The 17500-nt window shown below is 50.6% G+C and overlaps 1 protein-coding gene across 5 annotated transcripts in view; it reads right to left on the reverse strand.

Moving 5' to 3' along the window:
- Positions 1–17500, reverse strand: part of pkd1a (polycystic kidney disease 1a) — a 144825-nt gene that overhangs the window by 49549 nt on the left and 77776 nt on the right. For 4 of the 5 annotated variants that reach the window (XM_090195271.1, XM_090195272.1, XM_090195270.1 and 1 more), the window contains 6 exons: positions 14043–14195; positions 10924–11064; positions 7687–7981; positions 5722–5938; positions 5445–5604; positions 4308–4460 (listed from right to left, as the gene is read on the reverse strand). In XM_090195271.1, coding sequence (XP_090051397.1) covers positions 4308–4460; positions 5445–5604; positions 5722–5938; positions 7687–7981; positions 10924–11064; positions 14043–14195 — 1119 coding nt within the window. Of the gene's footprint in view, positions 1–4307; positions 4461–5444; positions 5605–5721; positions 5939–7686; positions 7982–10923; positions 11065–11137; positions 11310–14042; positions 14196–17500 lie in introns of those variants that run through there. The other variant, XM_090195274.1, reaches the window with a different exon arrangement.

Raw genomic sequence — 17500 nt, forward strand, 5'->3', positions numbered from 1 at the left:
CCGTGCATTGTGCCAGGGCAGGGTACTTCACTGTGTGTGTGTGTGTCTCACCGTGCATTGTGCCAGGGCAGGGTACTTCACTGTGTGTGTGTGTGTCTCACCGTGCATTGTGCCAGGGCAGGGTACTTCACTGTGTGTGTGTGTGTCTCACCGTGCATTGTGCCAGGGCAGGGTACTTCACTGTGTGTGTGTGTGTCTCACCGTGCATTGTGCCAGGGCAGGGTACTTCACTGTGTGTGTGTGTGTCTCACCGTGCATTGTGCCAGGGCAGGGTACTTCACTGTGTGTGTGTGTGTCTCACCGTGCATTGTGCCAGGGCAGGGTACTTCACTGTGTGTGTGTGTGTCTCACCGTGCATTGTGCCAGGGCAGGGTACTTCACTGTGTGTGTGTGTGTCTCACCGTGCATTGTGCCAGGGCAGGGTACTTCACTGTGTGTGTGTGTGTCTCACCGTGCATTGTGCCAGGGCAGGGTACTTCACTGTGTGTGTGTGTGTCTCACCGTGCATTGTGCCAAGGCAGGGTACTTCACTGTGTGTGTGTGTGTCTCACCGTGCATTGTGCCAGGGCAGGGTACTTCACTGTGTGTGTGTGTGTCTCACCGTGCATTGTGCCAGGGCAGGGTACTTCACTGTGTGTGTGTGTGTGTGTGTGTGTGTCTCACCGTGCATTGTGCCAGGGCAGGGTACTTCACTGTGTGTGTGTGTGTCTCACCGTGCATTGTGCCAGGGCAGGGTACTTCACTGTGTGTGTGTGTGTGTGTGTGTCTCACCGTGCATTGTGCCAGGGCAGGGTACTTCACTGTGTGTGTGTGTGTGTGTGTGTGTGTCTCACCGTGCATTGTGCCAGGGCAGGGTACTTCACTGTGTGTGTGTGTGTCTCACCGTGCATTGTGCCAGGGCAGGGTACTTCACTGTGTGTGTGTGTGTCTCACCGTGCATTGTGCCAGGGCAGGGTACTTCACTGTGTGTGTGTGTGTGTGTGTGTGTGTCTCACCGTGCATTGTGCCAGGGCAGGGTACTTCACTGTGTGTGTGTGTGTCTCACCGTGCATTGTGCCAGGGCAGGGTACTTCACTGTGTGTGTGTGTGTGTGTGTGTCTCACCGTGCATTGTGCCAGGGCAGGGTACTTCACTGTGTGTGTGTGTGTGTGTGTGTGTGTCTCACCGTGCATTGTGCCAGGGCAGGGTACTTCACTGTGTGTGTGTGTGTCTCACCGTGCATTGTGCCAGGGCAGGGTACTTCACTGTGTGTGTGTGTGTCTCACCGTGCATTGTGCCAGGGCAGGGTACTTCACTGTGTGTGTGTGTGTGTGTGTGTGTGTCTCACCGTGCATTGTGCCAGGGCAGGGTACTTCACTGTGTGTGTGTGTGTGTGTGTGTGTGTCTCACCGTGCATTGTGCCAGGGCAGGGTACTTCACTGTGTGTGTGTGTGTGTGTGTCTCACCGTGCATTGTGCCAGGGCAGGGTACTTCACTGTGTGTGTGTGTGTCTCACCGTGCATTGTGCCAGGGCAGGGTACTTCACTGTGTGTGTGTGTGTCTCACCGTGCATTGTGCCAGGGCAGGGTACTTCACTGTGTGTGTGTGTGTGTGTGTGTGTGTCTCACCGTGCATTGTGCCAGGGCAGGGTACTTCACTGTGTGTGTGTGTGTCTCACCGTGCATTGTGCCAGGGCAGGGTACTTCACTGTGTGTGTGTGTGTGTGTGTGTCTCACCGTGCATTGTGCCAGGGCAGGGTACTTCACTGTGTGTGTGTGTGTGTGTGTGTGTGTCTCACCGTGCATTGTGCCAGGGCAGGGTACTTCATAGTGTGTGTGTGTGTGTGTGTCTCACCGTGCATTGTGCCAGGGCAGGGTACTTCACTGTGTGTGTGTGTGTGTGTGTCTCACCGTGCATTGTGCCAGGGCAGGGTACTTCACTGTGTGTGTGTGTGTGTGTGTCTCACCGTGCATTGTGCCAGGGCAGGGTACTTCACTGTGTGTGTGTGTGTGTGTGTCTCACCGTGCATTGTGCCAGGGCAGGGTACTTCACTGTGTGTGTGTGTGTGTGTGTGTGTGTCTCACCGTGCATTGTGCCAGGGCAGGGTACTTCACTGTGTGTGTGTGTGTGTGTGTCTCACCGTGCATTGGGCCAGGGCAGGGTACTTCACTGTGTGTGTGTGTGTGTGTGTCTCACCGTGCATTGTGCCAGGGCAGGGTACTTCACTGTGTGTGTGTGTGTGTGTGTGTGTGTCTCACCGTGCATTGTGCCAGGGCAGGGTACTTCACTGTGTGTGTGTGTGTGTGTGTCTCACCGTGCATTGTGCCAGGGCAGGGTACTTCACTGTGTGTGTGTGTGTGTGTGTGTGTGTCTCACCGTGCATTGTGCCAGGGCAGGGTACTTCACTGTGTGTGTGTGTGTGTGTGTCTCACCGTGCATTGTGCCAGGGCAGGGTACTTCACTGTGTGTGTGTGTGTGTGTGTCTCACCGTGCATTGTGCCAGGGCAGGGTACTTCACTGTGTGTGTGTGTGTGTGTGTGTGTGTCTCACCGTGCATTGTGCCAGGGCAGGGTACTTCACTGTGTGTGTGTGTGTGTGTGTCTCACCGTGCATTGGGCCAGGGCAGGGTACTTCACTGTGTGTGTGTGTGTGTCTCACCGTGCATTGTGCCAGGGCAGGGTACTTCACTGTGTGTGTGTGTGTGTGTGTCTCACCGTGCATTGTGCCAGGGCAGGGTACTTCACTGTGTGTGTGTGTGTGTGTGTCTCACCGTGCATTGTGCCAGGGCAGGGTACTTCACTGTGTGTGTGTGTGTGTGTGTGTGTGTCTCACCGTGCATTGTGCCAGGGCAGGGTACTTCACTGTGTGTGTGTGTGTGTGTGTCTCACCGTGCATTGTGCCAGGGCAGGGTACTTCACTGTGTGTGTGTGTGTGTGTGTGTGTGTCTCACCGTGCATTGTGCCAGGGCAGGGTACTTCACTGTGTGTGTGTGTGTGTGTGTCTCACCGTGCATTGGGCCAGGGCAGGGTACTTCACTGTGTGTGTGTGTGTGTCTCACCGTGCATTGTGCCAGGGCAGGGTACTTCACTGTGTGTGTGTGTGTGTGTGTGTGTGTCTCACCGTGCATTGTGCCAGGGCAGGGTACTTCACTGTGTGTGTGTGTGTGTGTGTCTCACCGTGCATTGTGCCAGGGCAGGGTACTTCACTGTGTGTGTGTGTGTGTGTGTGTGTGTCTCACCGTGCATTGTGCCAGGGCAGGGTACTTCACTGTGTGTGTGTGTGTGTGTGTGTCTCACCGTGCATTGTGCCAGGGCAGGGTACTTCACTGTGTGTGTGTGTGTGTGTGTCTCACCGTGCATTGTGCCAGGGCAGGGTACTTCACTGTGTGTGTGTGTGTGTGTGTGTGTGTGTCTCACCGTGCATTGTGCCAGGGCAGGGTACTTCACTGTGTGTGTGTGTGTGTGTGTCTCACCGTGCATTGGGCCAGGGCAGGGTACTTCACTGTGTGTGTGTGTGTGTGTGTCTCACCGTGCATTGTGCCAGGGCAGGGTACTTCACTGTGTGTGTGTGTGTGTGTGTGTGTGTCTCACCGTGCATTGTGCCAGGGCAGGGTACTTCACTGTGTGTGTGTGTGTGTGTGTCTCACCGTGCATTGTGCCAGGGCAGGGTACTTCACTGTGTGTGTGTGTGTGTGTGTGTGTGTCTCACCGTGCATTGTGCCAGGGCAGGGTACTTCACTGTGTGTGTGTGTGTGTGTGTGTCTCACCGTGCATTGTGCCAGGGCAGGGTACTTCACTGTGTGTGTGTGTGTGTGTGTCTCACCGTGCATTGTGCCAGGGCAGGGTACTTCACTGTGTGTGTGTGTGTGTGTGTGTCTCACCGTGCATTGTGCCAGGGCAGGGTACTTCACTGTGTGTGTGTGTGTGTGTGTCTCACCGTGCATTGTGCCAGGGCAGGGTACTTCACTGTGTGTGTGTGTGTGTGTGTGTGTGTCTCACCGTGCATTGTGCCAGGGCAGGGTACTTCACTGTGTGTGTGTGTGTGTGTGTGTCTCACCGTGCATTGTGCCAGGGCAGGGTACTTCACTGTGTGTGTGTGTGTGTGTGTCTCACCGTGCATTGTGCCAGGGCAGGGTACTTCACTGTGTGTGTGTGTGTGTGTGTCTCACCGTGCATTGTGCCAGGGCAGGGTACTTCACTGTGTGTGTGTGTCTCACCGTGCATTGTGCCAGGGCAGGGTACTTCACTGTGTGTGTGTGTGTGTGTGTCTCACCGTGCATTGTGCCAGGGCAGGGTACTTCACTGTGTGTGTGTGTGTGTGTGTCTCACCGTGCATTGTGCCAGGGCAGCCGAGGTCTGCTGTATGTCGTTAACTGTAGTCAGGTCGAGGGCCGTGAGAGCTCTGGTGATGTCACTACGCACGATGACCCGGTAACCGCGCTCCGCCCTGGATACTATCGGTGACTCACGGGTCTGCTCATACTGGGAGAGGACAGGGGTAAACAGAGCAAATAATGAAAAACACTATATATATATATATATATATATTTAATTATGTGATGAGAAAGGAGGAGAGAGAGAGGAGTGGGAGGAGAAGAGGAGGAGAAGAGGAGGAGAAGTAAATGAGAAAAGAGAAAGTAGAAGAGGAGACGAGGGGAGAGAGAGAGGAGACGAGGGGGAGAGAGAGAAGAGACGAGGGGGAGAGAGAGAGGAGACGAGGGGGAGAGAGAGAGGAGAAGATGGCAAGAGAGAGAGGAGACGAGGGAGAGAGAGAGAGGAGACGAGGGAGAGAGGAGAAGATGGGGAGAGAGAGAGGAGAAGAGGGGGAGAGAGAGAGGAGACGAGGGAGAGAGAGGAGAAGATGGGGAAAGAGAGAGGAGAAGAGGGGAAAAGAGAGAGGAGACGAGGGAGAGAGAGAGGAGAAGATGGGGAGAGAGAGGAGAAGATGGGGAGAGAGAGAGGAGACGATGGGAGGAGGGAGGAAAGGAGAGGGGTAGTTAACAGGTGGTCGCTATTCATAGACAACACCATGGGAAATCACTCTCTCTCTCCTGACTGAGGGTTTCTGCCTCACTGGCTGAACACATTAGCTTGACTGATGGGTACAGGGGGAGAGAGAGAGAGACAGACATATCGGGGAGAGAGAGAGAGACAGACATATATATAGGGGAGAGAGAGAGATAGACAGACATATAGGGGAGAGAGAGAGAGACAGACATATCGGGGAGAGAGAGAGAGACAGACATATAGGGGAGAGAGAGACAGACATATAGGGGGAGAGAGAGATAAACAGACATATAGGGGAGAGAGAGAGAGACAGACATATAGGGGAGAGAGAGAGATAGACAGACATATAGGGGAGAGAGAGATAAACAGACATATAGGGGAGAGAGAGAGATAGACAGATAGATAGATAGATAGATAGATAGATAGATAGATAGATAGAGGGATAGGAGTGTATCCTACCTCATTGAGAACAGTGATCAGGGCCAGGGACAGCTCTCTGACCCTCTGTGAGTCTCCCTGTTTCAGTAGCTGTCTGAGTGTGGTGGAGGTCAGCTCACTGAGCCAGTGGGGCAGGCTGCTGTAGCCTGGAGGACTGTCTGGAAGAACCACCTCCACAGACCTAGGGACACACACAATAACAAAACATACGCACAGACACACACACATGATAAGAACCCACACACATGCATAAATTCATCTTCACAGTGTGTGCCCAATGCCTCATAATGGCCCTTACTTGTTGAGAGCGGTGATTGCTGCCCCCTGGTGGTCTTCTACAGTAATGGATGCTGACACCCTGTATCGACCTGATCTGAACCCGGGGGGCAGGAAGGCAGAGTGCTCTGGACTGGTCCCTTTATACACACAGAACTCCTCACAGTGCATGTCACTGCAGCGAGTCACCAACAGGCTATACAGGAGAGGGGTCTCTGACACGCCCAGGTCACTGTAACCTAGAGGAGGGAGAGGACTGAGTCACTCAGTCACACTCAAGACTTCAGGAGGAGAGACGAGAGAGGAGGGAGGAGAGAAAGATGTCGAGTAGAGTATAGTAGAGTAGAACAGAATAGAGTACAGTAGAAAAAAGTATAGTAGAGTAGAGTAGAGTAGAGTAGAATATAACAGAATAGAGTACAGTAGAATAGAGTAGAAAAGAGTAGAGTATAGTAGAGTAGAGTAGAATATAACAGAATAGAGTACAGTAGAATAGAGTAGAATAGAGTAGAATATAACAGAATAGAGTAGAGTAGAATAGAGTATAATTGAGTAGAGTATAGTAGAGTAGAATATAACAGAATAGAGTACAGTAGAATAGAGTAGAATAGAGTAGAATATAACAGAATAGAGTAGAGGAGAATAGAGTAGAGTAGAAAGAGTAGAGTAGAGTATAGTAGAATAGAATATAGTAGAATATAACAGAATAGAGTACAGTAGAATAGAGTAGAATAGAGTAGAATAGAGTATCGTATAATAGAGTATAGTAGAAAAGAGTAGAGTATAGGAGAATAGAGTAGAGTATAGGAGAATATAGTAGCGTATAGTAGAATAGAGTTTATGATAATAGAGTAGAGTATAGGAGAATAGAGTAGAGTATAGGATAATAGAGTAGAGTATAGTAGAATAGAGTAGAGTATAGGAGAATAGAATAGAATAGAGTATAGTAGAAAAGAGTAGAGTATAGTAGAATAGAATATAGTAGAAAAGAGTAGAGTATAGGAGAATAGCGTATAGGAGAATAGAGTAGAGTAGAATAGAATAGAGTAGAGTAGAATAGAGTAGAGTACAGGAGATTAGCGTAGATTATAGTAGAATAGAGTAGAGTATAGTAGAATAGAGGAGAGTATAGGAGAATAGAGTAGAATATACGATAATAGAGTAGAGTAGACTGTAGTATAGTAGAATAGAGTATAGTAGAAAAGAGTAGAGTATAGTAGAATAGAGTATAGGAGAAAAGAGTAGAGTATAGGAGAATAGCGTATAGGAGAATAGAGTAGAGTAGAATAGAGTAGAGTAGAGTAGAATAGAGGATATGAGAATAGAGTAGATTATAGTAGAATAGAGTAGAATAGAGTAGAGGAAAATAGAGTAGAGGAGAATAGAGTAGAGTATATTATAATATAGTAGAGTATTGTAGAATAGAGTAGAGTATAGGAGAATAGAGTAGAATAGAGTAGAGTATAGGAGAATAGGTTAGAGTATAGTAAAAAAAGAGTAGAGTATAGTGGAATAGAGTATAGTATAATAGAGTAGAGTACAGAGCATAGTAGAATAGAGTAGAGTATAGTAAAATAGAGTAGATTATAGTAGAATTTAGTAGAGTAGAATATAGTAGAGTATAGCAGAATAGAGTAGAGTATAGTAAAATAGAGTAGAGTATAGTAGAATATAGTAGAGTAGAATATAGTAGAGTATAGCAGAATAGAGTAGAGTATAGTAGAATAGAGTATAGGAGAATAGAGTAGAGTACGGAGTATAGAGTAGAGTAGAATTGAGTAGAATAAAGAGCATGGGAGAATAGAGTATAGTAGAACATAGTAGATTATAGTAGAATATAGTCGAGTATAATATAGTAGAGTATAGTAGAGTAGAGTACAGAGTATAGGAGAATAGAGTAGAGTAGATTGTAGTAGAGTAGAATATAGTAGAATGTAGTAGAGTAGAATAGAGTAGAATTTAGTAGAGTAGAATAGACTGTGTCTACCTGAACAGTTGAAGTACACCCTGTCCACCAGTGTTCTGATTGGTCCCCCCTCTCCTCCTCCCCCCACTCGCAGGTCACAGTCCCCGCCCGCCGGGGGCATGTTGGGCTGTAGCGTGATGGACGCCACGCCCTCGCGGTCCATGTTGCCGTCGGTTACATGGAGGGTGAAGACGTAGGAGTCTCCGTCTTGCAGGAAGCCCTGGCGGAGAACCAGGTTCATACTGTCACGTCCGGTTGTTGTGCTGCTGGAGTCCAGGACCAGGGTCTCGTTACGAAGGGTGACTGCCGTCCAATGCTACGGGGGAGGAGAGAGAATTAATGTCTGCTGCAGTCCAGGACCAGGGTCTAGTTACGCTACGGGGGAGGAGAGAGAATTAATGTCTGCTGCAGTCCAGGACCAGGGTCTAGTTACGCTACGGGGGAGGAGAGAGAATTAATGTCTGCTGGAGTCCAGGACCAGGGTCTAGTTACGAAGACGCTAGGAGAGGAGAGGAGAGGAGAGGAGAGGAGAGGAGAGGAGAGGAGAGGAGAGGAGAGGAGAGGAGAGAGAGGGAGAGGGAGAGGGAGATAGAGAGATAGAGGAAGAGAGAAGTGAAAGGTATTTTACTGTTGATAGTTCCAGTCTAAACTGTTGTCAGAGAGGAGAGGTCAGGTCATACTGAACACGTTGTTTTACAGTAATTATATTACAACTCCAATCTGACACTGACCTCATCTCACTGAGACAGGGGAACACTGACCTCATCTTACTGAGACAGGGGAACACTGACCTCATCTTACTCAGACAGGGGAACACTGACCTCATCTTACTGAGACAGGGGGACACTGACCTCATCTTAGTGAGACAGGGGAACACTGACCTCATCTTACTGAGACAGGGGAACACTGACCTCATCTTACTGAGACAGGGGAACACTGACCTCATCTTACTGAGACAGGGGAACACTGACCTCATCTTACTGAGACAGGGGAACACTGACCTCATCTTACTGAGACAGGGGAACACTGACCTCATCTTACTGAGACAGGGGAACACTGACCTCATCTTACTGAGACAGGGGAACACTGACCTCATCTTACTGAGACAGGGGAACACTGACCTCGTCTTACTGAGACAGGGGAACACTGACCTCATCTTACTGAGACAGGGGAACACTGACCTCATCTTACTGAGACAGGGGAACACTGACCTCATCTTACTGAGACAGGGGAACACTGACCTCATCTTACTGAGACAGGGGAACACTGACCTCATCTTACTGAGACAGGGGAACACTGACCTCATCTTACTGAGACAGGGGAACACTGACCTCATCTTACTGAGACAGGGGAACACTGACCTCATCTTACTGAGACAGGGGAACACTGACCTCATCTTACTGAGACAGGGGAACACTGACCTCATCTTACTGAGACAGGGGAACACTGACCTCATCTTACTGAGACAGGGGAACACTGACCTCATCTTACTGAGACAGGGGAACACTGACCTCATCTTACTGAGACAGGGGAACACTGACCTCATCTTACTGAGACAGGGGAACACTGACCTCATCTTACTGAGACAGGGGAACACTGACCTCATCTTACTGAGACAGGGGAACACTGACCTCATCTTACTGAGACAGGGGAACACTGACCTCATCTTACTGAGACAGGGGAACACTGACCTCATCTTACTGAGACAGGGGAACACTGACCTCATCTTACTCAGACAGGGGAACACTGACCTCATCTTACTGAGACAGGGGGACACTGACCTCATCTTAGTGAGACAGGGGAACACTGACCTCATCTTACTGAGACAGGGGAACACTGACCTCATCTTACTGAGACAGGGGAACACTGACCTCATCTTACTGAGACAGGGGAACACTGACCTCATCTTACTGAGACAGGGGAACACTGACCTCATCTTACTGAGACAGGGGAACACTGACCTCATCTTACTGAGACAGGGGAACACTGACCTCATCTTACTGAGACAGGGGAACACTGACCTCATCTTACTGAGACAGGGGAACACTGACCTCATCTTACTGAGACAGGGGAACACTGACCTCATCTTACTGAGACAGGGGAACACTGACCTCATCTTACTGAGACAGGGGAACACTGACCTCATCTTACTGAGACAGGGGAACACTGACCTCATCTTACTGAGACAGGGGAACACTGACCTCATCTTACTGAGACAGGGGAACACTGACCTCATCTTACTCAGACAGGGGAACACTGACCTCATCTTACTGAGACAGGGGGACACTGACCTCATCTTACTGAGACAGGGGAACACTGACCTCATCTTACTGAGACAGGGGAACACTGACCTCATCTTAGTGAGACAGGGGAACACTGACCTCATCTTACTGAGACAGGGGAACACTGACCTCATCTTACTCAGACAGGGGAACACTGACCTCATCTTACTGAGACAGGGGGACACTGACCTCATCTTACTGAGACAGGGGAACACTGACCTCGTCTTACTGAGACAGGGGAACACTGACCTCATCTTACTGAGACAGGGGAACACTGACCTCATGTTACTGAGACAGGGGAACACTGACCTCATCTTACTGAGACAGGGGAACACTGACCTCATCTTACGGAGACAGGGGAACACTGACCTCATCTTACTGAGACAGGGGAACACTGACCTCATCTTACTGAGACAGGGGAACACTGACCTCATCTTACTGAGACAGGGGAACACTGACCTCATCTTACTGAGACAGGGGAACACTGACCTCATCTTACTCAGACAGGGGAACACTGACCTCATCTTACTGAGACAGGGGAACACTGACCTCATCTTACGGAGACAGGGGAACACTGACCTCATCTTACTGAGACAGGGGAACACTGACCTCATGTTACTGAGACAGGCGAACACTGACCTCATGTTACTGAGACAGGGGAACACTGACCTCATCTTACTGAGACAGGGGAACACTGACCTCATCTTACTGAGACAGGGGAACACTGACCTCATGTTACTGAGACAGGGGAACACTGACCTCATCTTACTGCGACAGGGGAACACTGACCTCACCTTACTGAGACAGGGGAACACTGACCTCACCTTACTGAGACAGGGGAACACTGACCTCATCTTACCGAGACAGGGGAACACTGACCTCATCTTACCGAGACAGGGGAACACTGACCTCATCTTACTGAGACAGGGGAACACTGACCTCATCTTACTGAGACGGACACACTTTCAAGTCTTACCCCGCGGTGGAAGTGGTGACAGTTGGTGCAGGTTCCAGCCAGGTAGACATAGGAGTTCTGACTGACCTCGAAGATGGACCGGGCCTTACAAGAGACACACTCCAGGTAGACCATGGGGATACGACCACTCTGGACCAGCACCTGGGAGAGACACACTGTTACACCATGGGGATACGACCACTCTGGACCAGCACCTGGGAGAGACACACTATACACACACTGTTCCACCATGGGTATACGACCACTCTGGACCAGCACCTGGGAGAGACACACTATACACACACTGTTCCACCATGGGGATACGACCACTCTGGACCAGCACCTGGGAGAGACACACTATACACACACTGTTCCACCATGGGGATACGACCACTCTGGACCAGCACCTGGGAGAGACACACTATACACACACTGTTCCACCATGGGGATACGACCATTCAGAGAGAAGAGAAGATTGCTTCATCGTTAGTCCACTTATATGACCTAAATCACTGAATGCATTTCACACAGCAGCACTCTACTCTACCTTCCATCTAACATAACAGTAGCAGAGAGAGAGAGAGAGAGAGAGAGAGAGAGAGAGAGAGAGAGAGAGAGAGAGAGAGAGAGAGAGAGGGGGTTCAGAGAAAGAGAGGGAGAGGAGGAGAGAGAGGGAGGGGGGTTGAGAGAAAGAGAGAGGCAGGGGTGTTGAGAGAAAGAGAGAGGGGGGAGAGAGAGGAAAGGGGGTTGAGAGAAAGAGAGAGGGAGGGGGGTTGAGAGAAAGAGCGAGGGGGGAGAGAGAGGGAGGGGGGTTGAGAGAAAGAGAGAGGGAGGGGGGTTGAGAGAAAGAGTGAGGGGGGAGAGAGAGGGAGGGGGGTTGAGAGAAAGAGAGAGGGAGGGGGGTTGAGAGAAAGAGCGAGGGGGGAGAGAGAGGGAGGGGGGTTGAGAGAAAGAGCGAGGGGGAGAGAGAGGGAGGGGGGTTGAGAGAAAGAGCGAGGGGGGAGAGAGAGGGAGGGGGGTTGAGAGAAAGAGCGAGGGGGAGCGAGAGGGAGGGGGGACAGACTAGCATGCCAGTAGGTTGGTTTACAGACTAGCAAATGACAGTTAACTCTCCCAAAACATATACCAGAGCAAGTCCCCGTTCCCTGTGACCTTTTCATTAAAATAATCATGATAATCATGATTTACTCCTCTGAGACGAAGGGTGTGTTTCATTCTACCGAGACATACACTCCCTTCCTCTCCAGGGCTCCACTCTGTCCTGCTTTACTCTCCATTGGAACATCCAAGTTAGCCTGAAATCCACAGACCTGTTTCGTGCTAACATTCCACCTTGTAGTCTGTGTCGTGTGCCAATGTTTGGCAGAGCAAGCTAGACGAGCCATGGAACGTTAGCACAAAACAGACGGATACCCAGGCTAGATTCAGGTTGATTTGATCTAGACAATCTCTACTTACTACAATCGCGCCATAGGTCAGTGCTATCTGGGATTGTTGGGACGTCCCTACCTTAAACCTAACATTAACCCTTCTCTCTCTCTCAACCCCCCTCCTCCTTTACCCCCCCCCCCCCCACACCCCACCCTCTTTCCCTTACCCTAACCAGCCCTCTCTCTCAACCCCCCTCCTCCTTTACCCCCCCACCCCCCCACCCACACCCTCTTTCCCTTACCCTAACCAGCCCTCTCTCTCTCTCTCAACCCCCCTCCTCCTTTACCCCCCCCCCCCTAACCAGCCCTCTCTCTCTGATTCAGAGGGGTTGGGGTTAAATGCTGAAGACACATTTCAGTTGAATACATTCAGTTGTACAACTGACTAGGTTTCCCCCTTCCCTTTCCCCTGTAACCAAACCTCAAGCCTCTTACCATAACCCTTTACACGTCCAACTCAGTGGGTTAGGGACCATGACACACAGCCTGGTCAGCTGTCAGGCAGCAGTTAGTAGCAGCGAGAGAGTGGAACTACAATCACATGTGTTTACGGTGTTCTTTCAGACTGAACAGGCCTGAGAAACAGCCTGTAAGGAGCTCTGCTCCGTAGCACACCGCCTGGCTAATGGTGATGGGTAATATGCTAATGTGGTCGCTATGGGAATCGGATCACAAGCAACAACAACCTTTTCATCAAGTCTGTGTTGGCTGAACATCTGTCTGCTGCATAAACAATACCAGTCATCAAACACTAACAAATCTAAATACTGACATATTCTAATGAAACAAATGGACGACAAAGACCAATGTAGAGATGCAGACAACAGAGTTCTGAATAGTATGGTAAACATTTCATCTGTCTGTCTGTGTACTCAGGGTCTGTCTGTGTGTGTGTGTACTCACGGTCTGTCTGTGTGTGTGTACTCACGGTCTGTCTGTGTGTGTGTACTCACGGTCTGTCTGTGTGTGTGTACTCACGGTCTGTCTGTGTGTGTACTCACGGTCTGTCTGTGTGTGTGTACTCACGGTCTGTCTGTGTGTGTGTACTCACGGTCTGTCTGTGTGTGTGTACTCACAGTCTGTCTGTGTGTGTGTACTCACGGTCTGTCTGTGTGTGTGTGTACTCATGGTCTGTCTGTCTGTGTGTGTGTACTCAAGGTCTGTCTGTGTGTGTGTACTCACGGTCTGTCTGTCTGTGTGTCTGTGTGTGTGTGTGTACTCACGGTCTGTCTGTCTCTGTGTGTGTGTGTGTGTGTGTGTGTGTGTGTGTGTGTGTGTGTGTGTGTGTGTGTACTCACAGTCTGTCTGTCTGTGTGTGTGTGTGTGTGTATTTACGGTCTGTCTATGTGTGTGTGTACTCAGGGTCTGTGTGTGTGTGTGTACTCACGGTCTGTCTGCCTGTGTGTGTGTGTGTGTACTCACAGTCTGTCTGTCTGTGTGTATTCACAGTCTGTCTGTGTGTGTGTACTCACGGTCTGTCTGTGTGTGTGTGTGTACTCAGGGTCTGTCTTTGTGTGTGTACTCAGGGTCTGTCTGTCTGTGTGTGTGTACTCAGGGTCTGTCTGTCTGTGTGTACTCACGGGCTGTGTGTCTGTGCAGGTGTGTGTACTCAGGGCCTGTGTGTGTGTGTGTGTGTGTGTGTGTGTGTGTGTGTGTGTGTGTGTGTGTGTGTGTGTGTGTGTGTGTGTGTGTGTGTGTGTGTGTACTCACGGTCTGTGTAGTAGACTCTGGGGCCATTCCCTCCTTGCGGACCGTCAGTCTGAAGGTGTACTCTACATCTGCCTGGAGCTCAGAGCCAGGGATACCCAGGACAGGACCACTGGACCCCAGACCAAAGTTCAGACTGGAACAGTACGATGGCCCCTGGGAGGAGGGAGGGAGAGAACTATGATAATCTGATTAATAAGTGATTGTATGTGTCTGACGTTCATCCAACATTATTATTGGTTCCAGGTTTCCAAGGTGAGGGGAATGTTGGTTCAAGGACATGACTCTATCTCCTCTTCAGTCTCTGTTAGTGGTGCAGTTTGGACCACTTATTATCTCCATCTCTCTCCTCCCTCCCCCTCTCTCTCCCTCCCCTCCCTCTCCATCTCTTCCACTCTCTCCCTCCCCTCCCTCTCCATCTCTTCCTCTCTCTCCCTCCCCTCCCTCTCCATCTCTTCCACTCTCTCCCTCCCTCTCCATCTCTTCCTCTCTTTCCCTCCCCTCCCTCTCCATCTCTCTCATCCCTCCCCCTCTTCCTCTCTCTCTCACCCCATCTCTTCCTCTCTTTCCCTCCCCTCCCTCTCCATCTCTCTCATCCCTCCCCCTCTTCCTCTCTCTCTCACCCCATCTCTTCCTCTCTTTCCCTCCCCTCCCTCTCCATCTCTCTCATCCCTCCCCCTCTTCCTCTCTCACCCCATCTCTTCCTCTCTTTCCCTCCCCTCCCTCTCCATCTCTTCCTCTCTCTCTCCCTCCCTCTCTCTCTCTCTCTCCCCTCCCTCCCCTCCCCTCCCTCTCCATCTTGTCCTCCCTCTCCCTTCCCTCCCTCTCCATCTCGTCCTCTCTCTCCCTCCCCTCCCTCTCCATCTCTTCCTCTCTCTCCCACCCCCTCCTCATGTTGTCTCTCATCTTGTTCTACTTCCCTCCACCTCATCTTGTTCTCCTCTTCCTCCACCTCATCTTGTTCTCCTCTTCCTCCACCTCATCTTGTTCTCCTCTTCCTCCACCTCATCTGGTTCTCCTCTTCCTCCAGCCTTCTTTCCCTTGACATTATTTTTCTCTCGTTCTCTCCAATTTCCTCCTTATTTCATACACACCCCTAGCTAGCTGGGTGCCCCTGCTCTGTATGTGTATGTGTGTGTGTGTGTGTGTCTGATCAAACTGGGAGGGGAACAGGCTGTGGAATGTTGAGTTTCATCTCTTCATAGTTACATAACCTGGCAGACGCCTTTATCTCCCCGCTCACGTCACACACACTTTCCCAGAACACTCTCAGAACACTCTCTCTTCGAGGACAATGTCCTGCTACACATGCTTATGGGTCCAGTATAGTTGTGTTCTGCTATGCAGCCCTAGTGTGTTCTTGCCAGGCAGACACACAGCATTAAACCCAAGCTGTCTTCAGACCAGCCAAGCCCGTGCTCAATAAAACCAATTACCAGATGACAACTGTGTAACATTACAGACTAAAAATATTACAAACCCACTGAATTCTCAGTAAAAAGTACTTTGAAAATAACAGATTCAAGGGGAAAGCAATTTGATTGGAAGTTCCAAGGAAGATTTGTCTCAAAGAGGCCCATACGGACTACCCATAATCCTACGCAAGGCCCTAGAGAGAGAGAGGGGAAGAGAGAGAGAGAAGTGAGAGAGAGGAGAGAGGAGAGAGAGAGAGAGAGAGGGGAGAGAGAGAGGAGAGGGAGAGAGAGAGAGAGAGAGAGAGAGAGGAGAGAGAGAGAGAGAGAGAGGAGAGAGAGAGAGAGGAGAGAGAGAGAGAGAGAGAGAGAGAGAGAGAGAGAGAGGAGAGAGAGGAGAGAGAGAGAGAGGAGAGGGAGAGAGAGAGAGGAAAGGAAAGAGAGAGAGAGAGAGAGGAGAGAGAGAGGAGAGAGAGGGAGAGCACTCCCTTTTTTAACGCAGAGGAAAAGGAAGAGGGCAGTGGAATGTAAAAGCCTTCTGGAAGCATGAGGAGAAGAGGAGAACGTTCTAGAAAACAGCTGAAGGTGTCATACTAATTTCCAGTCACTTCACTGTTAGAGCACCACTGGTTTTCCTTCTTTTCACTGTTAGAGCACCACTGACTTCCTTCTTTTCACTGTTAGAGCACCACTGGCTTCCTTCTTTTCACTGTTAGAGCACCACTGGCTTCCTTCTTTTCACTGTTAGAGCACCACTGACTTCCTTCTTTTCACTGTTAGAGCACCACTGGTTTCCTTCTTTTCACTGTTAGAGCACCACTGACTTCCTTCTTTTCACTGTTAGAGCACCACTGGTTTCCTTCTTTTCACTGTTAGAGCACCACTGGCTTCCTTCTTTTCACTGTTAGAGCACATAATGAGGCTGGTAATCCACTGGGACTGTTTAAGCTCTTATTTCAATAACACACGTAGAGTGGAGGAGAGAGGTGGAGGGGAGAGAGGGGTTTATGGGGGAGAGAGGTGGAGGGGAGAGAGAGTTTATGGGGAGAGAGGGGTTTATTGGGGAGAGAGGTGGAGGGGAAGAGGGGTTTATGGGGGAGAGAGGGGTTTATGGGGGGAGAGAGGTGGAGGGGAGAGAGGGGTTTATGGGGGAGAGAGGTGGGTGGAGAGAGGGGTTTATGGGGGAGAGAGGGGTTTATGGGGGAGAGAGGTGGAGGGGAGAGAGGGTTTATGGGGGAGAGAGGGGTTTATGGGGGAGAGAGGTGGAGGGGAGAGAGGGGTTTATGGGGGAGAGAGGGGTTTATGGGGGAGAGAGGTGGAGGGGAGAGAGGGGTTTATGGGGGAGAGAGGGTTTATGGGGGAGAGAGGTGGAGGGGAGAGAGGGGTTTATGGGGGAGAGAGGGGTTTATGGGGGAGAGAGGTGGAGGGAGAGAGGGGTTTATGGGGGAGAGAGCGGTTTTGGGGGAGAGAGGTGGAGGGGAGAGAGGGGTTTATGGGGGAGAGAGGTGGAGGGAGAGAGGGTTTATGGGGGAGAGAGGTGGAGGAGAGAGAGGGGTTTATGGGGGAGAGAGGTGGAGGGGAGAGAGGGGTTTATGGGGGAGAGAGGTGGAGGGGAGAGAGGGTTTATGGGGGAGAGAGGGGTTTATGGAGGAGAGAGATGGAGGGGAGAGAGAGTTTATGGAGGAGAGATGGAGGGGAGAGAGAGGTTTATGGAGGAGAGAGATGGAGGGGAGAGAGGTGGAGGAGAGAGGTGGAGGGGAGAGAGGAGTTATGGAGGAGAGAGATGGAGGGGAGAGAGAGGTTTATGGAGGAGCGATGGAGGGGAGAGAGAGGTTTATGGAGGAGAGAGGTGGAGGAGAGAGGTGGAGGGGAGGGAGAGAGGTTTATGGAGGAGAGATGGAGGGGAGAGAGAGGTATGGAGAGAGGATGGAGGAGAGAGATGGAGGGGGAGAGGTGGGGGGGTGGAGGGAGAGAGAGGTTTATGGAGGAGAGATGGAGGGGAGAGAGAGGTTTATGGAGGAGAGAGATGGAGGGGAGAGAGGTGGAGGA

The sequence above is a fragment of the Oncorhynchus mykiss genome, chromosome 13 (genome assembly GCF_057628025.1).
Source record: "Oncorhynchus mykiss isolate SJ-2025 chromosome 13, ASM5762802v1, whole genome shotgun sequence".
Classification (NCBI taxonomy): domain Eukaryota; kingdom Metazoa; phylum Chordata; class Actinopteri; order Salmoniformes; family Salmonidae; genus Oncorhynchus; species Oncorhynchus mykiss.